Here is a 26,984-nt window from a genome sequence, read left to right as displayed (position 1 = left end):
ATTGCTAATTGTTATTTTCAAATATTGCTGTTTCTCTAAATATTATATTCAGCTACAAATTGAGCACATACGTTGCATGGATTGATCAGCAATTTTTTGTCATTCTTGTTTTAATCTGTAGAGAATTTAATAATTATACTCATTTTTCTTTTTCCTTTTATTTTTGTTGAAGGAAGATGGAAGCGCAACTCCGGTGATATTTTGTAAAACTGAATTGTTGCTGCTGTGAGTGACAATTTGTTCTCGCATTTAGCATATTTTCTGCAGATTTTTGATAGTCGACGGTCATTACTTTTGTACGTGCTTTGTTGGCGATATCAATAACTGCATAAGAAACAAGCAGAACTCCTCTTCACCTGTATTTGAGCAGACCACATCTGCACACCAGATTTTTCTTCAAAAATATTTCCCCCAATTTTTACGCATGAGTTAAATTGGAAAAGATTGCATTACAGTAAAATCTTGATAAAGATTTCAAATTGAGATCAAAATTAAGAATTAGGCAACATTTGTTAAGAAAACGCGTTACTTCAAGTTAAGTGCGCCACATTTTTTTTTGTGACCCACATTGCTCTTTTTTTGTGACCCACATTCAAATATTCCCTAGTAACGAGGGAATTTAAACTTGCAAAAGTTTTGCAAGATTTTGAATTCTTTTGGAAGACGATGTTGTAACTTTTTCCTGCGAATAAAATTGAAAGACAAAAGTTATTTTTGTTTAAAAAACGCTTGCAGCTACTTTTCTTGGTTTTTTTGTGGGTGTTATTCAAATATTAAGGTCGACATCATAATTCCCCTTGAGTAGTTAAAAGAAATTATAGCTGAATAATTGACTATGTCAGTGATTTATGTTTAAGTCGATCAAAACCATGTCATTTTTGAAATAGAAACACTAAATGTGCTGAAAATATAAAGCACCTTTTTAAAAAGAACTCAAAAATTTCCAAGAATATTGCAAGTTTCGAATTCTTTAATAAATAGGGTTCTTTTGACAATTGGTAGAATTGCTCGTTCATTGGCTAAAATTCTCACATTTTGGTCACTGCAGCCTGTTCAAACGGAGTTTAAATCTTAGTAGCCAATACTGCACATTTTCTCCAGCTTCAAAAAAGCACCAAAAACTTTCTAGTCTTAGGCTGCGTTTAACTGTTCAACGCTTGTTTAACGTAAACTTTCACTTCAACGTGGAATTACTTTCTGTTTGAGAAATACGTAAACGATAGCTAATGAAGCAGCGCCTTTTGCTGATCAAAAAAGTCTCCACAAAAAAAAGGATTTCCCTGAGCAAAAGCACATTCTAAATTGCAGTTCTGATATGAAAACACAGGGTGCGGTTAAGGAGTAAAATATAATACAATACACGAGATGCAAAGTCTGGAGAATGCATTCCTAACAAAAATATGAACAAAAAAACTGCCAGAAGTGAAATGAAACTGTAACGGCTGATCCATTTGTGTTTCACAAAGAAAGTTTTACACCACCCAGTTCGTTCTGAGTGGTTACAAAATCTGTCCGGATACTTCGTTTACGCCGTTTGCTTTTGTAATAGTATATCCGTTCTGCTGTACTTACCGCTGCATTAACTAATTTATTTAAATTAGTTTTGGATTTTTTTCTCAATTGAACTGGGAGACATATATCACACAATACGGGATGTCTATATAATTACCAGTTCAATCGTTTTTATGAAACAAATCTAAGACAAGAATATATGCCTGATAAGTGTTATGAAAAATTGGTCTCCAAATTAATCCTAGAAGTTTGTGTTGCGATTTTCGCAGAGCACTCACGAGTTGAAGATTGGAAATCAGGACACAGAAAAATGAATTCCCTGTTTGAGACGTTTTTGATACAAGAAACAATATTTGATAGAATATTGCTCAAGACAAATTTTGGTATCAAGACACAGTAACAATTTAACAAACATACTGCTCAAGGATTTGGTTTTGGCAAGACGCAGTAAGAAATATTATGCCCACGACAACATTATTTCAACAATTTTATTGCTGAGTTTAAGTGCTAGCTCGAGTTGCTAGGCTGACAAAAATTGTGAGTTCGTATTTTTGTTCAGTTTGTTAACATTTTTTTCTGCTTGCGTGGCATACGCTGCGGTTTTTGATTCTCTATACACATTTTCTCTCTAAGTGGATGAATAATCTGGACGAAAATAGAACACAGTAATAGTTTTTGTCTTACGCATTTATTTGGATCTTTTTTGCATCTGCGCTGAATTTTCACTTCCTACGCAATTTTGTTTTTCCTTAAGCTCAGCTTCACGTCGCCGGCCCTTTTTTTACGTGAAAACATCATCGCCAGAGAGTAATACTGGAGCGAGTTTCACTACTGGCTTCCTTAGTATCCATATTTTGTTCGGATTTGCACTGATCGAATCACTTCGTCGGAACCTTCAAAGGTTTCGGTTATTCGACCCAGATCGTAATATTCACGCTTGTCACTGTCTTCCACTAACTACACAAGATCACACTGAAGACTTTTGTCCGTTATGGTCTGCCATTTCTTTCAACTGTTCAACGTTTTCAATTACTCTTTACGGAATCTGTCCCAGATTAGGTCTGCATAAGCTTGTGTTTGTCGGAAGAGCTTTCTGGGATCCAAAAATTGCTCTGCACCTGATAGATACGGTAAACAAAGGTTCTTGTTCCCAAGTAGTAATTGGTTTGGAGTAATAGCTTCTAAATCGTAGCATCAGAAATGACCGATGTCAGTGGTACCTACCGTTCAGTGTCTGTTCGACAAGACACATCGTGGTTGACAGAAGAACTTCCGTGACTGATCGATTGCCCAGCACTGCGTAAATTGCTTTAGTGCAGCTCCTAACCAGTATTTCCCACACTCCTCCAAAATGTGGGGCTGCAGGTGGGTTGAACTTCCATCTGATACCTTGTTGAATCAGATGTTCTTCAATTTGATCCTTGCTTCATTCTGCTATATACTCATATACTCTGCCAATTCTTTTTCAACTCCATCAAAATTTGTCCCGTTATCACTATTCATTTTGGATGGTTTGCCTCTTCGAGCGATGAATCGCATAACTGCGTTAAAACAACTATCAGTGTCTAGTTTTGGTACAATCTCTATATGTACCGCTCGTACAGTAAGGCATGTGAATAAACAGCACCAAAGCTTTTCATTTCTTCGACCAATCTTTACTGTGAATGGTCCAAAATAGTCTACGCCCACATTCGAGAACACTGCTGATGCGACCAATCGTTCTTCAGGTAGATTTGCCAGTATTGGTACCTTTGTTTGGGCTCTTCTTTTTCGACATCTAATGCATTTGGTTTGGATCGATCTCAAAGCATTTCGTATGCCTAGGATCCATAATTTCTGCTGAACTCTGTTTCTGACATGTTGAGTACCTCCGTGATGACTATTTTTATGTTCAATTTGCAAGAATAATTCAACTACATGGTGCTTCCAATGTAACAGTTTTGGATGCTTGGTTTCGAAGTTCAATTGACTTCTACCGATTCTGCCTTGAGCTCGAATAAGTTTTTGCTGGTCAATGAATGGTGATAACTGGAGGATATTGCTCTCTTTTGGAATTTGTTTCAGCTTTGAGAGATTTCACCTTTTCAGCAATTTGTTCTTGTTGCATTAATCTGAAGATGCTGGCTTGCGCACCCTCTATTTCTTTGACACTTAGTGTTTTTGTTGTTTTTTAAATTCACGCTGTACGTATGCCATTCTAATTAAAAGTCAATTGAAATTGCTGAATTGTTCCCACTGAATTATTGCCTTCTTTTTTCCAACCCTTGCTGAGAAGACCACTTGGTCGTTTTGTTTGTCTGGAGCAAATGTTGAATTCGCCTGTTCAGGTCATTCGTTCTCTCGTTGCTTCAACAAGGACGGCCCAGTGAGCCATTCGCTTCTCCTAAAATTGTCAACATCGATCGCTCGTATCACGATGTCAGCAGGATTAATAATACAACTCACATTATTCCACTGTGAAACATAAGTTGTATCCAAAATCTTAGCCTCTTTGTTTGCAACAAACACCTGTTGCTTACGGTGGGAGCTATGAATCCATTGCAGAACAGTAGTGGAGTCTTTCCCAAAGTTACAACTGTGAATCTTCGATTCGTCTTCCTTCACTATCTGTTCTTTGAGTGTCACTGCTGCTTGTAGTTCCATGCGTAGTATGGAAAGGTGTCGCATCAGTGCGACTCTGCACTTTCCGATTACAAATGCTAAGTCTGCTGAGTATTCTTTGGGCTTTTAACGTAGGTATGCAACTGCGCATATTGTGGCTGCAGATGCCTCGGCAAACACATGAAGTTCCCATTTGTCCTTGGCTGTGCTTAAGTATTTTCTGTCAATGCTGGTTTCTGCTACTCCTGGAAGCTGCGTTTTCCACTTCAGAAACTCTTCTTTTTCGCTAGGTTCTACTGAGTTGTCCTAAAGTTGTGCTTTTTTGTGTTCAGATGCTTTTTTGGTGCAGAAGTCGTCTCATATGAACACTGAATGGTGCAGACAGTCCAAGAGCATCAAACACTGAGGAAACTAGACATAAGATCTTCCTTTGGGTGATTGGGGTCTCAACGTCCTTGCTTGTGCCTCTACAAACCTGCAGACTATCATCGGTAATCGTCCATTTAAGCCCAAGCACTGATGAACCTTCCTTGCTGGGCTCCATTTCAAAGTTTTTTGTCGCTGATTGATCTCAAGTCCTCTGGGATTGCGTTGGTTACCACGTCGCTGTTGATGATTCACTTCTTCACTTCAAATCCATGCTTTGAGAGAAGAGGTTGCAATTGTTTGAAAACATTGATTGCTTCTTCAGGTGTTTTGACTGACTTGATGAAATCGTCCATGTAGAAGTGGTTTTGGATTGTTTTTGCTGCAATTGGGAACTCGTCCTCGTTATTGATCACTACTCGCTTCAGAGCGTAGTTGGCACGTGTTGGTGAACTCTTTGCTCCAAAATATGACGTTTACACTCGTAAATTTGCACAGGTTCGTTCATTGATGTTCGCCAGAGGAACCTCAAGCAGCTTTTATCTCTGTCAGGAACCTGCACTTGCAGAAACATTGATTCAATATCTGCGGTTAGGGCTCTTGGTTCCTCTCGAAATCTGAAAATTGTTCCAATCAATCCGTTTATTAGATCGGATCTGGCTAATAGCTGGTCATTTAGGCATACATCGTTGAACTTGACTGCAGCGTTGCAAACACGACGATCTTTACCCGGTTTGTTGGAGTTTAGTACTGAATGTTGCGGCAAACATCATGCCTTTCCGAAATTGCCGCTGACTTCCGATTTGTTCAGGATCTTCACAAATCCCTTTTCAACACCTGCATCAATTGACTGGTCATACATTTCCTTCAAATTGGGGTTCTTTTGGAGTCTTCGTTCCAGTGAGTAGAGCTGACCAAGGGCCGAGCCGTATTTGTTTGGAAGAATGGGCTCTGGTTCACTCAAAAGCATGCCTATTTCATAACACTCGGCAGTAAATTTTTGTGTGCTCTCTAAGAAATTCTGAGCTTGCTGCTCTTTCTTTGATTGACTTACAACATTTATTTTGGAAGCATAAATTTCTTTGTCCCACCATGATTGGATATTTTCTGCCACTTTCACATCTTCTGTGGACGCAAAATGGCAACCATTTCTGACTTTTCTCGCCTGTCGTGGGACCACTGACCACCCATCCTAATTTTTTTAAGACGGCAAAAGGCTCACTTCGTGTTGCAATCTTGAAGTCCAATGGACGTTGAATTTTGTAATCATCTTGTTCAAGTATGATGCCCACTTCCATCAGGTTGAATGTTCTGTTAGTGAGAACATTCGGGTGTCTGAAGTTGTTCTTCAGATCCTTGTAACCATATGTTGTGTTTCCCAACGAGGTTGATGGGTGTGCAAACGCTTCAATCGAATGCACGTTTGAATGTAGTCGCTTTATTGTGAAAGGAACCTTCTCTATCCTCAAATCTTGCGTCCCATGTATGCCAGCTATGTTCAAGGTAACGTCCGTGCCTTTGGCTTGTAGTTGAACCTTGACACTTTGAATGATACTGTTGACACACTATCGAGGAAAGTGTATGTAGTCAACATGTTACCACCGTTCTGAACCGATACTGGAACTACTTCAAGAAAACTAGTAACCTGGTTACTCTGGTTGATTGTTGCTGCGCTTACATTAACTGCTTGACGAACCTCGTCCATTTGGTCTTCTGAGTGTAGCAGTCTGTTGTGTTTTTTGGTACATCCATTTATACCGCACGGGCGGACCTTGCAATCGTTGATTGCATGCCCTTTCCCCAGATATCCATAACATAAGCGTTCATTTCTCACTGTTGGATAGTGATCGGTGACATTCATACTCTTAAATACTGGACAGTTCCATCTTTTACGAGTGCCATCCGCTAGTGGACGGTTGTTGTTTTCCATTTGCTTCGTTTTGTTTGCATTCGAACTCGCACTAAAATTTGACGATTTTAAGAATAGATTTTCCTTGTTAGCTTTTGGTTGATCATCTTCCTTTCGTTCGCTCTTGGTTGATGGCATTCCTTCATGGACAAAAGCTATTCGAGATAACCATTTTACAGGGGGAGTGAGGTCGGGTCTATCTTCCTGACACTCGTCAACGAAGAAGAGCCACTTTTCTTTGAAGTTTGAGGGCAGTTTTTCAATTGCCATTTGCAGTGTTGAACTTGAATGCAGGTCGCCCTCATAATTGTTTTGCTTCAGTACATTAACTAGTTTGCTGATTGTTAATGAGTATTTATTATAGCCAATGAGTCGTGCATTCGAGTTGGTTGTTGTTTGCGCAATATGTTAAGCTGAGCTTCGAGAATTAGATAAGGTCGCCCAAACTTCCGTCCCAGGAGTTCCCACTCTTGAGCGTAGAAATCTCCCGATCAGCCATTCCTGATATAGCTGACTTTGCTTTACCTGTCAACAAAGTTTTCAAGTGGCTCATTTTCTCTGAGTCAGATATAACGCGACGATGAACCGTTGCTTTGACCATAATCGACCACTCCGGCCGCTTTAGGGGTTTCCGTCGAATGAATTCAACTTCAACTTAGGTAGCTGACTACTACTGCTTGGTTTAATAGGCTTAAACTTGTCTTGTTTCCGGGCTGAGCTGACACACTCTCCACTTGGGGACCGTGACTTAAGTAAACCTTCGCGATGTAAACTTACCCTGGGATAATCTTTGTCGATCCTGCTTTTCGCACGCTCGAAACTATAATCGTGCAAGTTGGAGAATTTATCCGAATTATCGAGCCAACCGGAAACATCTTTGTTCTTTTCGGGGTTTTCCAATTGAATGATGATCTACTTCTAATACTAGGGCTGCACTATCATCAGAATCTGATGCTCTTGTGTCAAGAGCTTATTTTTTGTATTCCAGTTTCAGTGCACCTTCTTCTTCAAAAAGTTGCATCTCCATTTTTCATTTCAAAAAGTTTTCATTTCGAATTCAATTTTCTTCAACCTCATTTTTGATGAAAAGTCTATCTCTGGAGCCGCTGGCTTTTCTGCTTTTTTAGATCGTTTATCAGAGGAGGCCTTTGAATCGTTGTCCGTGTTTGGGTTTCCATTCTCAACAGTTCGATGAGAAACTCCTACAGCCCACTGTAAAGTTTTAGCGGTAGTTGGTTCTGCATCACTAGTCAATTAAGCGGTTTGATTCTGTTGATCAGTCATGTTTGTTTATCCGTGGTAACCAATCTCCGTTTATTGTTTGTATGAAGTTTATGCTTCGTGACGTTCAAACAAATCTGGATCACGAAGAATATTTGCTCGCTTCTGTAGAAGGCTGCAAAGAGATTCGTCAAGCTTCTCTAGCTGTTGATAAATGGTGTTGAGCTCGCTTGATCAATCGTTGTTTCTGATTGGCTCCTGGCCCTCCTGAGTTTTTGCTTCGAGTTGTTATCGGCAGTTGCTAATCTGTCTATGCGAAATTTCTTGACCGCCTAATTGGCTTTGCGTCTTTGGATTGCTTGTTGTGTTTTGATTTATTCGTTTATTGCCTTTGGCATTTAACTTGTTGAGTTGAACAACAGTTTGTATATCGCTGTACGGGTTGGTGGACCAAATGTAAGGCTGCTCTCCTTGTGATTCGCAAAGAAAGTTTTACAACGCCCAGTTCGTTCTGAGTGGTTACAAATTCTGTCCGGATATTTCGTTTTTGCAGATTGCTTGTGTAACTGTATAACCGTTCTGCTGTACTTACCGTTGCATTAACTAATTTAACTAACTTAGTTTTGATTTTTTTCTCAATTGAACTGCGTACACAAATCACACAATACGGGATCTCTATGTGTTTACCAGTTCAATCGTTTTGATGAAACAAATCTAAGGCAAGAATATATGCCTGAGAAGTGCTATGAATAATTGGTCTCTAACTTAATCCTAGGTGTGTTTTGCAATTTTTGCAGAGTACTCACGAGTTGACCTTTGGAAAACAGGACAAAAAAATTTGAATTCACTGTTCGAGACGTTTTCGATACAAGACACAATATTAGAAAGAATATTGCTTAAGACAAATGTTGGCATCAGGACACAGTAACAATATACTGCTCAAAGGTTTGGTTTTGGCAAGACGCAGTAACAAATATACTGCTCATGGCTATATTATTTCAACAATTTTATTGCTGAGTTTATGTGCTAGCTCGAGTTGCTAGGCTGACACAAATTGTGGGTTCTCATTTTTTGTTCAGTTTGTTAACAGTTTTTTTAACAGTTTTGTTAACAGTTATCCTCTGGTTTTTTAGTCGGCTAGTTGGAATTTGAAGACATCACCGCCTGACTTCTTTGTTTTTTGAGCTGAGGGCTGGTTTGTTGCCGAGACGCATTTGACTCGTCAGATGATGAGCTGAATCCAGAGAGCTGTGGAATTTTCGGGGCAGACAACTCTGTCATACGCGAATAGCGTAGTTTTAATTTGAGTTAATTCGGGATGCGAAAGACCCGGGTTGAATTTACGAATTTTTTGTGCATTCTCGGCGAGGTTGCATTAGGTTTTTATTTTTTGATTTCCGCTTGGCGTTTGACTTATTCTGTTAATCGAAATGAGGTTTCGAATATTAAATTAACAAACTGATAATTAACAAAGATTGCAATTACAGAAAAAATTTAGAATCCAATTCTAAATGTGAACGTGTGATCAATTAAAGTTAAAGAAAATGTTTATAAACACTCAACATGAACGAATTATGAAAAATGAAAAATTTCGAGATTAAGAGCATTGAACAAGTCTAGGTTTTAGAAGCAAGGTATGAATAAGTTTTTAAGTATAAACAAATTTATTAGCATCAAATGAGTTCCATATATTCACGTATCACAAACTCGATCGACAAGTTAATAATATGGGAGGATTTACTTGTTTAAGAAAACCACTTGTTGTAGCTGCTCACAATGGTCTCTGCTGTTTTTGTTTAGCAGCTCGAAGCAGTTTGATTATTATTGACGTCTTTTGACGCGCAGATTTGAACGGTTTTTAGGTGTGCGAACACGCATCGCGCGTGCCAAATTTGATTTAAAGGAAAAAAAAACTATGCTCCAATTATTGTCCGTTTTTTGTACTTCATATTCTTTTTGCCCTCATTTTTACGAAAGAAATTTATTATGTGCTGCTCGAATTGCTGTGGACTATTTTTTATCAGTCGTATACGGGCTTACTCTATATCTATATATTCCTTGAGATCAGTATTTTTTCCCTCTCAACTTGCAAAAATCTATTTGAAAGCCTCAATAACAAGTCTTAACTCCTTTTAGGATGTAGAAACGATTATTAGGTGAAAAACAATTTTTCGTGTAGTTGATGAAAAATCTCGGTTCACGCGGGGAAATCAATCTGTTCCAAGAGATGTACTGGAAAAAAACAGAACCAGGAGCCAGAATGTGTCGAATTAAAATTTGAACTTAATATTATCCTATGTAGTGTTTTTTGTATTAGATTTGATACCTCGAAAACAAACTAGGTCAGTCAAATTATACGTTTCAAAAATCAATTGAGGCTCTGTATAGCAGTAGGCATAGTTTTCTCGAGCTGGCTGTAACGCTCGAAAGAACTCCAGCTGGTTTGCGGTACAGTGATGTTACTTAAATTGAAGTGATAATCTTTCTACGACCCATATAAGAGCTTTCAAATCAAATTGCATCTGACTTTAAATTGCTATGCGCGAGGTTTTTTCATTTGAGGTCTTTTAGACAATTTGAACACAGTTAATTCTTTCTTGCGATTAGATGCAAAAATGACAAAAAAAAGTGTTCATGCTTGGGACGTCATATTTATTAATTGCAAACCAGTAGGCATATATTTGGTCTGAACTTTTCATTCTTCAAGATATGCCGTGTTAACTGGTTTCTTTGATTAACATTCAATACTATGTTTTGATTTATAAACTTTAAGACTTCGGGTGTCTGACTTTGATGTTTGGTAATAATATTAATATAAGCTAATAAATTTTTTGGCACTAATTGCTAAATTTATAAAAGTTTTCAAGCCTGGTAGATCATTATTGCTTTTCTGTGCGGTCTCTTAATGAGTGATGGCATCTTTTACATTGCTCACGTTTCATTCTTAAGCAGCAGATTATAATACTGATTTGATGGCTGGTGGCGAACAAGTTCTTGATTGAAAGCTTTGTCACACCGCTATAGATGGAGGAGCGATCGAGAATAAGACAGAAAAACGAGGCGATTTATTTCTCAATATGGGCTTGAACTAACAACAGACACAAAGTGTAGAGAGAGAAATAGGGGGAGAAATAATTTAAGTTAGCTTAGATGACATTTGTTCTAAAGATTAGACGCTTGAGTTATGATACAAGAAAGTGCGATTACATACTTGTATAAACTTTGTACGCATCCAAATCCATTCAACCTTAGACCTTAGCTTGATTAGCTTAGTTGGTAGTTTTGTGTACTTTCTTAAATCTACATCATTACCAACCAAGTTAGCGAAACTGCTGTGAGGATTGAACGACCTACTGAGTTATAACTTATTAACCTTCATAGGTTTTAACCAGCCCCCGACTGCTCAAAATGTCAAATAGTTATTTTTATTCTATTTAACTAAATCGTACCTTCTTTTACCTGGGCAATACCAAGAAAAACTAAAATCAATGGATCGAAAGACAGTTCTTCGAGTTTTCCTGGCCAGCTTTGCCGGCAGCTTCATAACAGTTTTGTGTGGAACAGTGGCTAAGCTGTCAAAACTAAAAGGAACTGAAATTAATTTCTGCTTTGCTGTTTGTTCCGTCTTTTTATCGCTTTTGGGTCTGACTAAAGACACTGACAACGTACAGTTCTCAACAGAAAACATTCGTAAACTTGCCAAATCTCTTACGAATGGTGCGATCGCAAATGGAATGGCCCAGTATTGCTTTTTTGTCGCTTTCGACCTTTTGCCGTATTCAGACGCATATGCAATTTGTGCGATTAGTTTCTTTGTCACAACAATTGCGATTGAAAGCATCAAATTGAAAAAGGTTCCCCAGTATTTAACGTGCATCGCAGCTATCATCAGTTTGAGTGGTCTTATTTTCTTCGCACAGCCTGAAAACTTTGTACAAAACGTGAAGAAAGCCATGTGTTCAACTCTTTTAGGCGTTTTTTGTGCTGCTACATCCGGTTTTAGCTTCGCAATATTTTACTTGAACCTTCAGTTTATGAAGACGTACCCTATTGGCTTCCACTGGCTTGCCTTTTCAGTTGGTTCATTGCTATCCAGTTTTGTCAACTTAGCTGTGAATGGAATCGCACTGTCGCAGTGTTTGCCCATGGAAAGATTGGTGGGAGCTCTGGCCTGTTTGGTATGGCCATTTTATTCCCTCAGCTCCATAATTGGGTCGCAGTTGTCTTTACCCTCTATAATGCAACTTCTTCGACTAACTTCCATAGTTATGAGTTACGTGCTACAAGTGGTGCTTCTGGGCCAGACTCCGACTATTTTTTCGTTTCTGGGGGCACTCTCCGTTTGTGTGGGCGTAACAGTACAAGTCGTGTCTATGTATAGACTAACAGCCCAGCCCAAAGTGAGAAGCTCGTCAGAGGAGCGGAAGTGGTACAAGTTTTAGAGAGTCAACACAAAGTAGACTGATATCAGACTAAGGACAAATTATTTTTCTAAATTTACCAAGCATGCTTTTGAAATAATTAATTCTCTTGTTGTAATAGCTCTTTGCAGATCATTTTATCCGTCTTAACAGAAGTTCAAATTTTTCAATAGTGTCCTGCACAAAAATTTGAATTTAAACGACACAACAGGTAACTGCAATACATCTATGGGCAGCTAAGTAAACCGATTTCAAGATTTTGATGCATACTTCTATACGTTTTTACTAGAATGAAAATTATGACTGGTTTGAGCTGCTATAGCGTAGTTTTGAAATCTTGAGCACTGCTATTGGAACTTCCAAGTATATAAACAGATGAATATTATAAATAACACCGACTGGCAATAACTGGTCTTTTCTATCACCAACAACCCGACAAGCGAAATAGTTGAAGTGCTTGGTTTATCAAATAGAAACTCAAAAAACAGTTTCGGACGAAGCAATCCCGTACCGAACTACAAGTCTAAATCAGTACTAGGCAAGTCTAAATCCAAGTCTTATTTCGTTTTCCAGTACTGGACAAGTCTCAAAAAAAGTCTTACAAGTCTGACAAGTCTGAAAAATTCGAGTGAAAATTTCGAATTCAAAAAAAAAATTCGCAACGTGCCACGATTTTGGCATTACTTTCCCGGGGTGCTAGAAAATGATGGCGGTGGCATACCAAATTGTTTATTAGGTGTTTATTAGCACCCCGGGAGGGTCTATTGAGGGTATTTCAGGTGTTCTGGGCCATTTTGAGCCATTTTCAGCCGTTTCAGCCCCAAAAATAGCCGAAACCACCAAATTTATGTGCTTTTCAGATCAGCCAAATGTCGAACTTTAACCGAGGCAAAATTGTCAAAAGGGGTGCTACTATGAGGGTTCGCATGATAGCCCGAGGTCCCATAATATTGGTAAAGCTACTCATAATGATGCATGCAAATAGAGCCTGTTAGCCAATAAGCATGTCTTTCAAAAAAATCTAGTGGCACTTCATTTTTATACCCTTTTTTACGATTTCAATTCACATTTTTCCAGATTCTATTTTTTCGTTTGTGCACGTTTGTGTGTGTGTGTCTGCACGTTTGTGTGTGTGTTTGTGTGTGTGTGTGTGTGTATGTGTATATGTGTGCGTGTGTGTGTGTGTGTGTGTGTGGGGGGGGGGGGGTGTTGTGTGTGCGAATGGTTAACTTGTAAGAACTTGCAAATTTTTTACAAGTTAACCATGCAGCCTCGACCCGGGTTCGTATTTAATTAAAAGATTCAGCGAATCGAACTACATTCAAACAAAATTAAATTAAAGCAAATATAGAAAATTTAAAACAAATTGAGCAAAATCAGTTTTAATGGGATAAACTTTTTAATAAGATAAAATGAATATGAAGTGTTTGAATAACTTTTATTTAACTATTTAATTTAAAGTACTTTGGCTTTAAACTTAAAACGAAAAATTTTATGCTCTGAAAAGTTTTTTTCTTGTATATTTAATATCAGATAAGCATTTGTAGTTTTTGAGCTAAAATATAATTAAAAGCCAGAAAATCAACAAATAAGAAAAATTACTTTAGTTTACTGATTTTTTTATCAATAACACTTTGCAAAATGTTACTTTTGTACTTTTGGCTTCAAAGAAACTACGTGAAAAAGTAAATATTTTTGTTGGTGTTGCTATTAGTTTCCTCAATTTTTAAAAAATTTTGGCCTTTTTTGGGGAATCAAGATAAAAAAAGCAGAATTGGAAAAGTTTTAGTTCTTTATAGCCCAAAAACAATAATCAATCTTTACTGCAAGCCTTGCTTGTTGCAGCAATTAGTTGCAGCAATTTCTGTCGATTGAATTCGTTTAAGTTGAACAGATGTTGAAGATTTGGAATGAAAAATGAGCATAATAATGAAATATGGAAATTTTATGCGCTCTTTTAAGTTAAACTGCTATGATGTTATGTTAAAACCTTTTATAGACAGGAAAAACTATTAGGAGATCCGATTAAAAAAATCATGCATTGTTTTTCATGACCTTGAAAACTCCTGAACGTAGGTGCAATCGATCAAAACGTTACGAATTATGACGGAAAAATATTTTCAGATGAAACTTCCGAAAACTTTCATCAGATCCCTAGTTTTTTTGATTGTTTAAAAAAACCAAAACAGGCAACACTTACTACCTTGAGATAGAAACTAAAAATTCTAGCGTCTATCAATATTTGTTTCTATTAGCGCACCTTTCCACATTCCCACGCAATTTGTCAGTTCATGTAAGAAATTAATGTATCTCGAAAAATTTGGAGTGTATTGCCAATATTATGACGAACCGCATAAAATCTTAATATCATAATAGCCACATAAAATTTTGAACAAAAAAAGTCTTTTAACATTTCTTTGAAATTTGCTCAAGCTCTGATAGATCTTGCCATTTGCATTCAGTGCTTTTGAAGCAATTAAGATAAAAAAAAATTGAACCAAAATTAACTGTTGAAAAAGGGTGCCAAGTGGCTAAGTAGGTGTTTTCATACTTTTTTTAAAGTGATATAGTAAAAGGCGAATATTTTAGTTTGCTTCTTTATAATAGGCAAGAAAGAAATCCCGATCTATGTATTTTTCTCACTATGAAGTTATTAAGTTGAGCTGTTTTTTTATATATTTTCGATAGGACATCTGTTTGGCTTCCTTCGGGGGTACCTTTGTAGTAGCGGTTTAATATGCTCTACATCAAACTCCAGCAATCATCACTTCCACAATTTATTACATCGGAAAAAGTAGGCGAAATTGTTGGTTTAAAAACTAATGGGAGCTAAGTTTTCCTACCTTTCTGACATTTTCTGATAATTCTTGATAAATCTTGCTAAATGTTTTAACTAGAAGAATAAGTTATTTCATTTTATTGGCTGAATTCTTTTATAATCAATGCTTAGCAAACTGTTATTTGCGTTTAAGATAAAAAAGACGGTTATGTAAAAATGTTTTTGGTCTTTTTTTAATTTCCTGAAGCACTTTTTTTTAAAAAAAAATCAAGTCGAATAAAAGAGGTCAAGATGTAAAAAGCAGAGTCGGAAAATTTTCGGCTCGTCATGGTCCAAATAAATTATTCAAATTTTAATGTACCTACTGCTTGTTGTAGCAATCAGTTGCAGCTCTTTTTTTAAAATCTAGACTATTGAGCATTTTCAGAGCATCAATTTATCGCAATTAATGCGATACTCGACCTGCGTTGCTCAAATACACGCATGCTGAATATCAAATCAAAGTAGAACGGAAGTGATCATGAGAAAGAAAACTGCATTCCGCAGCAAATGCAAGCTATCTAAGTAGACAACTTATTTTGCGTGTTTTTGATTATGATGCTTTTGCAAGATCCCCAGTTTGCTTTTGAGTTTTAAAACTTATTTTCCACGTAGTTTTTTACTCAAAGATTGAGTCTGTTGCGATACTTACAATAGGCGTCTTTAATAATCTTTGCCAGACTATAATTAGGATAACTGGTTAATTCCTTCAAAACAAAATGCGCTTTAATTAATATTTAATTTTAAGTGCGTCATGAAGCTGGAAATATTCAGAACTATTCTTGCACTACTCTATAAATAACCAGTCGGTGTGGATGACATGCTAATTATAACTTTAATCGGGGTGACTTGAATTCTATTTAAATAATTTTTTTAATTGTTTAACATTTGTTAAATTTCTTGCAAATTAATTTTCCTAAGGACATTAAGGGACGTCATTTAACCACTAAGGCTTGGCATTGGGATTGTTCACAAATCCTCGTTTTTGGTTCAAACCTGGCTATAAACACCGACTGGCAATAACTGGTCTTTTCTATCACCAACAACCCGACAAGCGAACTATTTGAACTGCTTGGGTTTATAAAATAGAAACTCGGACGAAGCAATCCCGTACCAAACTACAAGCCTAAACCAATACTAGGCAAGTCTAAATCCAAGTCTAGATCTAAAAAAAAGTCTTACAAGTCTGACAAGTCTGAAAAATTCGAATGAAAATTTCGAAATCAAAAAAATTTCGCAACGTGCCACGATTTTGGCATTACTTTTAGGCACTTCCCCGGGGTGCTAGAAAAAGATGCCGGTGGCATACCAAATTGTTTATTAGGTGTTCATTAGCACCCCGGGAGTGTCTATTGAAGGTATTTTAGTTGTTCTGGGCCGTTTTGAGCCATTTTCAGCCGTTTCAGCCCCTGAAATAGCCGAAATCACCGAATTTGTTTACTTTTCAGATCAGCCAAATGTCGAACTTTAACCGAGGCAAAATTGTTAAAAGGGGTGTTAAAAGATGAAACTTCGGAAAACTTTTATCAGATCCCTAACTTTTTTGATTGATTCTAAAAAAATAACCAAAACAGGCAACACTTACTACCTTGAGACAGAAACTAAAAATTCCAGCGTCTATCAATATTTGTTTCTATTAGCGCACCTTTTCACATTTCGACGCAATTTGTCAGTTCATGTAAGAAAATAATGTATCTCAAAAAATTTGGAGTGTATTGCCAATATTATGACGAACCGCATAAAATCTTAATATCATAATAGCCACATAAAATTTTGAACAAAAAAAGTCTTTTAACATTTCTTTGAAATTTGCTCAAGCTCTGATAGATCTTGCCATTTGCATTCAGTGCTTTTGAAGCAATTAAGATAAAAAATTTGAACCAAAATTAACTGTTGAAAAAGGGTGCCAAGTGGCTAAGTAGGTGTTTTCATACTTTTTTTAAAGTGATATAGTAAAAGGCGAATATTTTAGTTTGCTTCTTTATAATAGGCAAGAAAGAAATCCTGATCTATGTATTTTTCTCACTATGAAGTTATTCAGTTGAGCTGTTTTTTTATATATTTTCGATAGGACATCTGTTTGGCTTCTTTCGGGGGTACCTTTGTAGTAGCGGTTTAGTATGCTCTTTACCAAGCTCCAGCAATCATCACTTCCAAAATTCATTACATCGGAAAAAGTAGGCTCAATTGTTGGTTTAAAAACTACTGGGAGCTAAATTTTCCTACCTTTTTGACATTTTCTGATAACTCTTGATAAATCTTGCTAACTGTTTCAACAAGAAGAATAAGTTATTTCATTTTATTGGCTGAATTCTTTTATAATCAATGCTTAGCGAACTGTTATTTGCGTTTAAGATAAAAAATCGCGTTTATGTAAAAAGGTAACTTTATTGATTTGTCTTTTTTTATTTTCCTGAAGCACTTTTTTTAAAAAAATCAAGTCGATTTAAAGAGATCAAGATGCAAAAAGCAGAATCGGTAAAATTGCGGCTCGTCATAGTCCAAATAAATTATTCAAATTTTAATGTACGTATTGCTTGTTGTAGCAGTCAGTTGCAGCTCTTTTTTTTAATCTAAACTATTGTGCATTTTCACAGCATCAATCCATCGCAATTAATGCGATACTCGACCTGTGTGGTTCGAATACACGCATGCCGAATATCAAATCCAAGTAGAACGGAAGTGATCATGAGAAAGAGAACTGCAGTCTGCAGCAAATGCAAGCTATCTAAGTAGACAACTTTATTGTGCAAGTTTTTGATTATGATGCTTTTACAAGCCCCCAGTTTGTTTTTGTGTTTTAAAACTATTTTTCCACGTAGTTTTTTAACTCAAAAATTGAGGCTGGCGCGATAGTTACAATAGGCATCCTTAATAATCTTTTACAGACTATGATTAGGATAACTGGTTAATTCCTTAAAAAACAAAATGTGTTTTAACTAATATTTATTTTTAAGTGCGTCATGAAGCTGGAAATATTCAGAACTATTTTTCCACTATTCTATAAATAACCAATTCTGTCTGTATGGGTGACATCCTAATTATAGCTTAAATGGGAGTGACTTGAATTTTATTTAAATCAATATTTTTATTATTTAACATTTGTTAAATTTCTTGCAAATTAATTTTCCTAGGAACATTAAGGGACGTCATTTAACCACTAAGGCTTGGCATTGGGATTGTTCACAAATCATCGTTTTTGTTCGAACCTTCAAAGTTTACCTTATAGTCGCTGAGTTGACCGTGCTGACAATCTGGGGATTAGTCAGACCCTCAATTGTTGTCCTATCATAAGACCACAGCTCCAGAAGAGAGTTTCCGAGGCAGTAGGGTCCAGCTTTGGAACAGAGCTCACTGTACGCTAAGATCTGGCCGTCGTTTACAACTGATATGTTCTTGATCCTTTCGTCCAATGTGAGTGCTCTCTCCAAAATTGTGGCATCCAGGACATTGCTGGCCACTATGATGGCTTGAGCTATCCGGTTATAGCCAGGGAACCATAAGTTAGACCGATCGAAGTCTTCAACAGCCCTGAAATAATATTTTTGAAGTTATCCCTGTTAATACTGTAATCTTGTCAATATTTTCTCAAGAATCAATTTTGGTGCAACATACATTGCACGATTTGCAAGATTTACACATTTAATGCACATAGTTTTAAGACATTTATTGTCAGAGATTGACTGGTAAAATTAACAAAAGTTAATTTTACATGATCTTGTACGATTCTTGCGAGAATCTTACAAGACGTTGTTGAATCTTTCAAGATTCTTACAAGATTCTTTTAAGATCCTACAAAATTAACTTTTGCTTTCGACTCGGGGTGTGAAAATTTATTTTCACACCCCCCGTCAATCTCTGACAATAAATGCCTAAAAACTGTAGAGTAATTGTGTATATCTTCCAAATCGTGCAATGTTGTATCGAATTCGAGTCGCGAGAAAATATTGACAAGATTACAGCAATTCAGCATCTCATTAAATTTTACAACCCAGCCTTCCTTAAAATTCTAGAAATTATTGAATGACATAGGCAAACCTGTTCGGAAAATAACTCAATGTTAGAGATTGTTCAAAACCAATTTGGTGCTCATTTGGATACAAAATTTGAGTTCACCATTATTTCAAAGAAACCCCCGGTTGAGGCTAAAATGACTCCTGATCAGACCCATATTCAAACAGAAGAATTCCCAGTGCAAAGATTACAAAGTTTCGACAGTGGCTATAGAGCCGAATGCTATTAAAGTGCAGCTGATGTAGTCTGATTTGCTACTTAATTCTCAATCCCAGCGTTGCACTGAGTGAACTCACTGCCCATTTCAACGACTTATATTGTATCTTACTATCAATCATTCTAAGACTACATCTCGGTATTGCTTCCTCTTAATTCCACAATGGACAATTCTTGCCTTTTGGTAACCCAAAAGATGTTTTACCATTTCTTTTCCCATTCTTTTGTTATTAGAAAGACATAAATGTCAAAAACCGAAGTTTATAGATCCTTTAAATTCCGAACAGCATTGCTATTAGATTTTGGTTTGTCTGAGGCGAAGCTCCCTTTGTTTCACAAGCTTTTTTGAAATACTTGATTTCGTCGAAAATTAGTTTGGTGGGTCGAAAAAGCTAAAAGCTAAAAAGGAATAAAATATAAAACTCTGAAACAATCAACAAACGAGCACTCATACAAATCAGTACAACACAAGCACCCACCAGCTTGGAACAATAAAAAACGAAATTATCCTCAATACATCTCTCCAAGCAGAGCAATTGGCGCCAGTACTCTAGTTTATTTTAAACATCTAGATGTTTACCTCAACTAATAGCAGGCTGATGACCCATAGTCTGATGTCAAAGATTTAACCGAGCTTCAATTCGATTGAATTGATAAACTCGTTCCAAAATAGTAAAAAAAACTTTCAAACAGCCACTACGCAGAGTGTTGGCACCAGTAAATCATAAGAAAGAGCCATCAGACAGAAAGAAATAATTTTTGTGACTGCAAAAAAATGGTTTTGTCAAAACTCAATACTTTGAAATTTGCTTTTTAAACATTGACTTAAATCACTTTACTTGATTAACCTATCAGAAAGAAGTAACAATAATGTTAGAAAAGAAAATTTTGTGATTTTTTACTTATATCAAGTTAATTGAAGAGTGTAACCACATTAAATTTGGAACCCTTAGAAACTGTTACAAAAGGCAGTTGGCTCTCAAATTAGAGAATGATTCATTCATCATCAGCTTTAGTCTTTTATGCTAAACTTTGCTAGATCTCACGATCTAACGAGTTTTGACTCAGTTGGGTTTTCTTTAATAGGAAGTTAGAAACATTACTAACACTAAATAAAGCCGTACACCCTTCAGCATGAGATTGAACATAGATTTTCAGGGAGGGAGGATATTCTTTACTTCAATCAAAACTAAAGTCACAGTCCTTTAATACGACCGAGCGATTAATAGTTTTGATGAGATTGTTGACCTTTCAGAACACAGTGAAGAATCAGGCTGGCGTAAACGTCAAGAATCAGGATGTGATATTTCAATTCTGCTGAGATTATTGAGTGGCCGCAAATTTTGGTCCGTCGATCCGGAAAACAACATGAACAGCAATGAATCTTCAATTCAATTTGGTGGACCAAAACATCTTTATGATGGCCGTAAAAAGCCCCGACAGACAATGAAAAATGCTGACTGAATGATGTCAGTCCAATTCTTGAGATTTTTAACAGACATGTCGCTGATGTGGAAAGTCACTTAGCCCAGAAAAAAGCAGAGTCCACCGAAGAGGCATATCAAGGTTTCTTCAAAATTACGAATTTTTGAGAGAAAAGAGACACTAAAGAAGACAACTCCTGAACTCAACTGATTTGGAGAATTTCGATACCAACGTCGAACGAAAGATGGGCGAAAACAAAACGACAGTCAAATAGCTAGATGAACAAATGCCAAAATAGGAGAAACTGACGAAAATCTCTCGCAGAATTTATACAAATTGTGAAGACAGAAAAATGATCCGAATTCATTGGCGGCTTTAAGCAAGAATAAAGATTATCATCGAGGGATGCTAAAACCACAGGGAATGGATATCCAACGTCCTTAGTGTCATCCACATAAGCTGGTGATATGGACCCAAGCGATACTCTAGTTGATACAAGAAACGAATGACAGAAAATGCTCAAGAGAACGTTGAGGTCTCTTCTAGCCATTGTGCTTCACACAGAAACAGAGTTTAACCCAGTATCGCCAACTCACGTTCATCGAGAATGCGAGAAATTGATTAATCGTTTCCTCTTAATTCAACCATAGGCAATTCTTTTTTTTCATTTGTTTTGCTATTAGAAAAACATAAATGTAAAAAACCCAAAAACCGATTATTATAAATCTTTTCAACCCCAAACATCATAGCTATTAGATTTTCTAGATTTTGGATTGTCTATGGTTAAGCTCCCCTTGATCCACAAGCGTTATTATTTGAATGGTTTTTAGAACATTTAGTTTGGTGGCTCCTTTTCTTTTTAACAAAAAATCCCGTAATTTGCCCTTGAATGTTGACATTGTGTGGATATGAAAACAAGGACTAAAATCTATTGGTTTATGGACAATTAAAGAGGAACTAAATAGCAAGCTGTAAAACAGTCAGCAAACGGATACTCGCTACAATTAAGGAAAAAACAAGCAACCACTATCATAGCAGGCCAAAATATCCAATTGTTGTGGCTTGACTCTCCATCAATTTAACGCAGGACAGATTTTTGAAACGTTTCAGCTCTTACCAAAAAACTACCCCGCTGAACTGCTTGTAGGAATTTCTTCAACGCAGCTGCGTGACTCGAGACTTCTCAAGATACCAGAAGTCCCTAAACCAATAAGGCTGACAGAACCACAATTGCAATTACTGAAGACGATAATCCAACGGCAAAGAATGTCAGCTTTCCAGAACAGACACAGAAGTCAAATTTCCAATCACAAAACTTGTAATAGATCAATGGAGGGTCTCAGGAGTTCTAAGGAGAATACTTGGAGTAGCCCCAAAGTGCAGAGTTCTTTGATTTCACTGTGCATCAAAAGCGGCTAAGCGATACTTAAAAGATGCAGTATCTGAGGTCAGACAAAAAAGCATGTTTTGAATTAGGCTTCAGCTCACAGTCAAATTACCAAGCCTTATATGATCTCCCAAAACTTTGGCGATAATGGAGTCATCAACTTATGAAGATATACAGTCGTCTTCCGGTTGTATACGATGACTCCAGTAGCATTATTCGTTCTGCAAACGAAATCACGAAAACAGTTAACGTTTTGACTTGACTTGGACTTCCGCCGTATCTGGAATTGGAAGGATTTCTCAGTGCAGCCACCAAAAAAATGTCACCTCAGCTTATTAAGTGGTGGTACGACACTTATAGGATCGTCGAATACTGTGAGCAAACTTGATTGTATTCACAGATTTGTTAGAGTAAACAATTTTTTTACAAGAGGACTTGTTAGCCCCTAAGAACTCTAAGTTTCCAAGTCGCGAAAAACCGAAAACGAGTACATTCACACCCAACGCTGAATGTTGCACAAAACTGAAGAATTCAGATTGTCCGTTTTAAGATGTACACCACGCCGTCTGGAGTTCCAAAAAAATTTTAAATTAACGAAGCTAAATGAACGAAGAGAACATGTGCCGAAGTTCACATCTTATTTCAATTGCCTGAGAACTGGTCATCAGTGAAAATACTGCAAAAATAGAATTTGCGGTGTGCCAAACTGCGGCAGACTGCATAACAAACTCTTGCACAGTGACGTCTCAAAAAAGAGGCTAAAAAAGTTCCTTAGATGCTACGATGCTCTCAAGATGTCAAAACGGAAAAAGGGCCGATAGCTGTTTCAGCACGCGAGAAGTCTCAACCTTTGAAAAGAGAAAGGTTTTGTGTTCATCAAAAATTGATGTTGAATGACCAGATTGCAGATCTGCAAGTGTCGAAGGATCGCTACCAACATTTTAGGAACTTGCCAAACCAGAGCTACAACCTGAAAATGATGGTCCGTAAGTGGTCTCCTACCATCGAAACATGGAGGAGTCCCTGCTACAACAGCAACCTCATTAGCACACGACAAGTTAGCAATCCAGTTGGGTAAGTAGTGGGACATCGAATCCTACGCTCCAACTTGTGATGTCGTCATCCATTTGAAAGATGAATAGAGAGCAGTCAAGACATTGGAACAAATAACTCGATTCAATGGTGAAAGATAAACGCTGGACTTCTCTAGCTCGGAGACAAAATAAGTGACCAATAACGTAAGCCTTTAGAGGGGCAAATCTGCTATATGGCGACTAAAGTCTCTAGAACAACGATTACACAAGATATGATAAGCTACGAAAGCAAAATCGGGAACCCATTGATACTGACGTCCTAGCTGGTTACCTTTGCAATGTAGGACGTATTGAACTGACCGATACCACAGACAAGCTTCAATCTAAATGCCACAGTACCCTGTCATCAAACCGTACAAGCCCGAGAAAGTCCGAGATGAGTGCAACGCAGTAGCGAAGTACCAAGGTATGGCTCTCAACAAAAAATTTCTATCAGGATCAGAACTGCTGTAGCGTCTAGTCGGAATTGTTTTTCGCTTACAAGACCACAAAATAGCGCTATCAGCCGACAAAGAAGCGTAGATTTCTTCAAATTTCTGTCCAAGCGCTGACAGTTGATGCTAACAATTTCTCTGTTGAGAAGATCCAGAGAAGTGGATAATAGTTTATGCAATACAGTTTTGTGGCTAAGAGCTCGCTAAATTTGTAAGTAACGCTCATCATCAAGTGACAAAAGATAACGGAAAAGTCAACCAAAATCCTGCCGAAACTATCCAGCGAAATTTCTACAAGGACAACTTCCTAAAGTCAGATCACACCGAGAAGCAATCAAAATTTGACAAAATGGATTACGAGTGACAAAGAAGTCATCTCACAGATCCGAGAAGAAGACAAATCAACATATGTTGTGAATACAACCGAGGTTGAAGATAAATGGCCAAAGCCGTGGTTCCATGTGACCGAATTTGCAGCTGAGGAAGCTACAAGTAATGTAGCAAAGTTAACTAAGTTAGAACAGCCATTTGACTGGAGACAGTAGAAAAGCTTCAACCGACTTAGAAAATTTTTTGCATGTTGCCTGACGTTCAAAAGAAAACAAAACAAAGCAGATACGACCCATCAAGCAGAACAGGTTTTGTACCATTTTGTTCAAAACGAAAACTTCCCGAATATTTAGAAGTCGATAACAAGCAGCAAATAAATCCAAAACAATGACCATTGTCAGATTTTTGCCCTTCATAGAAAAGAAGGTAACAATTTGAGAGGAAGTTGAATTACAGCATTCAAATTTTGGTTACAAGGCTAATCATCCAACATAATTGACAGCAAAACGCTCAGTTGTACAACTGCCTTACCTACACGAGGGCTCAGAACACCTAAAAAACATGCTTTGACAAGACTACTCGATCATTGGAATTAGAAACACGTTGATAAAGAACAAGTTGAACAGTGTCGAATTCCAGCATAGAAACGCCAACTCAATTCTTCCACCGATGGCAGACTTACAACGAGAGCGACTTGATGAACTCGTGTTCCTATTTACCCATACCGGAGTTCGCTACTTCAAGCTCTTTGAAGTTAGGTTCCAAGGACGTTCAATGAAAAGGTTGTGTTGTCATTTCATTTGTCTAATAACCAGAGCAATACCCATAGAAGCGGCACAGTCATTAGATACTGAGTCCTGTCTAGCAGCAGTTTCGAAGTTCATTGCAAGACGTGGCTACCCAAACACTATAATCATCAGTGACAAGAGAACAAATTTTATCGCAGCAACTAAGGAGCTGAAAGCATTCATTGATGCGTGGGACAAACTAAGATTGAGAGTGACTTAGCTGAGAAAAAGATTGTTTGGAAATTCAACTCAGCTGGAGTGCCTCATTTTGGTGGACCATGGGAGAGACTGGCTCAAGGTTGCAAGAAGATCAAGATTGGAGTCCTGAATAACGGTAGCCCAGCCGACGAGAATATCAGCACTAAAATGTTTCTTGTAGATCAAACTCTCAACGAAAGCCCTTGACAGCAGTAAGTGGCGACCCTGAATATTTGACAGCACTTACACCAAATCACTTCCTGTTAGAATAAGAGAAAGCGATTGCACCATTTGTGTCATCCAGATAACATTACTCGGACTTCCGAAAATGCTTCAAAACAGCTCAATCTTATGCCAACACGATCTGAAAAAGATGGACTCGTGAATGCATTTCACGATGGAACCAGAGATCGAAGGTGTCAAAAAGTATCTGCATAACCTGAAAAAAGGCGAGATAGTATGTCTAGTATATGACTATGCGAAACGCTGTGAGTAAAAACTAGTACTAATTACTGGAACCTTCACTGGCAAAAATGGTAATAGGTAATTAGCGAGTGTCAAAATGGCACATGGAGAGCTGAGCAGCCCTGTCATGATGTTAGCGCAAGTATTTTACAATGATGTTTCTGAGATCGCAAACAGGGTCGGCGATAATGGCGCCAATTCAGATCATAAGCAAGAGCCATCAGACAGCGAAAATTAAGCTCTGAAAATAAGAGAAATTGGAATTTGCCACAACTCAAAAAGGTTAAATCCGAAAAACTTTTTAAGTTGAGATCCAAATTTTGTACAAACCCGATTGTGAGAAGGGAATTCCTGAGCAACCTGAAGCTAAGGAACACGGTTAAGGTAACCTCTAAGCTGCCTCACAAATGTTTTTGCTTGAAACCTACAAGTGCGGCTGTTACAATTTTTTTTGGTTCAAAATGTACTTTTTTTGATTTTTTGTTATTTATGATTAAATTTCTCAAATTATTAATTCTATGATACTTTTGGTTGTCATTAATGGTCCAGTTCTTTACAATTCTGACATTTAACGCTATGTAATAACCATCCGTGTTTATGTCAACAAAAAATGTTGCAGTAATTTGATATTTACAATTTAATCTTTGACTTATATCAATTTACTTGATTAACCAATCAGAAACAATTACAAATGATATTATCTAAGATTTTTATTGGATTTTTTCTTCAAACCGAATTGTTTCAACAGCAAAACCACATTGTATTTAGAACCATTAGAAAATGATTCAGAACAAACAATAATTCGATTCTTCATCTACTCTAGTCTTTTATGCTAAGTTTTGCTAGATCTTGAGATCTAACGAGTTTGAGTTAGTTGAGTTTTCACAATGGAAACTAGTAACATTACAGACACTGGCTGGAGCCTTACAAACATCAGCAGGACATTGAACATAGATTGTCACTGAGGATATTCTAAACTTCAATCAAAACTTAAGTCATAGTCCTTTAATACCTTCCTTCGAGCAACTATTAGTTTTGATGAGATTGTTGATCACTTAGAACAGAGTGAAGAACGAGGCCGGCGTAAAACTCGAAAACAAGTTTGTATTTTTTCGGTGCCGCTGAGGCTCTTCAGCAGCCGCAACACAGAGCCTCTCTCCTCTATCTAGCTCGAGAAATTTGCCAATTGTTTTCTTTTTATCACAAAATTTTCCAAACATTGCACGCCAAAATTCAGCAAAATGTGGCAGTTAATTGAAAAAACTTGTCACACTACACTTTCCGATAAAAATAACTGCAGTACCACATGAATCAGATCACCCAATCCCATGGCTCTGGAATACCAGTAATTTTACCCAAACAATTCAATGATAAACCACTCACAATTATAATTTTCCGCCCTGGTTTTATAGAGGGAGCCGTTTTTATTCTGAGCCAGGCAACAAATTGACAAACTGTCAGCGCAAACAAAGCAACTGCAGAAGTATTATGGCAGAAGAATTTCAAACTTCTCAAATATTGGCTCTTAAGTTCCATTTAAATAATGTCATTACCGTAACAGCACGTGATGCTAATTTCAAACAACTTTGTAGTAAATTTAATTTAGTAAATGTGTTCTGAAATTAAACAGATCCTGCTTTCCTGATTACAAAAAGGGAGACCAATTCCCGGCTAATCAGGAATTCGTTGACGGCCTACTTACCCACTATCATAAGAAGAATACGTGGAAACCCAAAAGGTGCTAAATCGGATTTTGTCCTCAGATATTATTTTTGGCCTAATAAA

General features: G+C 37.2%; 1 protein-coding gene across 1 annotated transcript in view; it reads right to left on the bottom strand.

Annotated features, from left to right (window-relative positions):
* LOC142334635 (patched domain-containing protein 3-like) overlaps positions 1-26,984 on the bottom strand; it is a 93,677-nt gene that overhangs the window by 54,449 nt on the left and 12,244 nt on the right. Inside the window, exon 3 of the mRNA XM_075382828.1 lies at positions 18,071-18,379. Coding sequence (XP_075238943.1) covers positions 18,071-18,379 — 309 coding nt within the window. The remainder of the gene's footprint in view (positions 1-18,070; positions 18,380-26,984) is intronic.

The sequence above is a fragment of the Convolutriloba macropyga genome, chromosome 2 (genome assembly GCF_964194025.1).
Source record: "Convolutriloba macropyga chromosome 2, txConMacr16.3, whole genome shotgun sequence".
NCBI classification, from domain to species: Eukaryota; Metazoa; Xenacoelomorpha; order Acoela; family Convolutidae; genus Convolutriloba; species Convolutriloba macropyga.
This window is presented reverse-complemented; position numbering and strand designations above follow the sequence as displayed.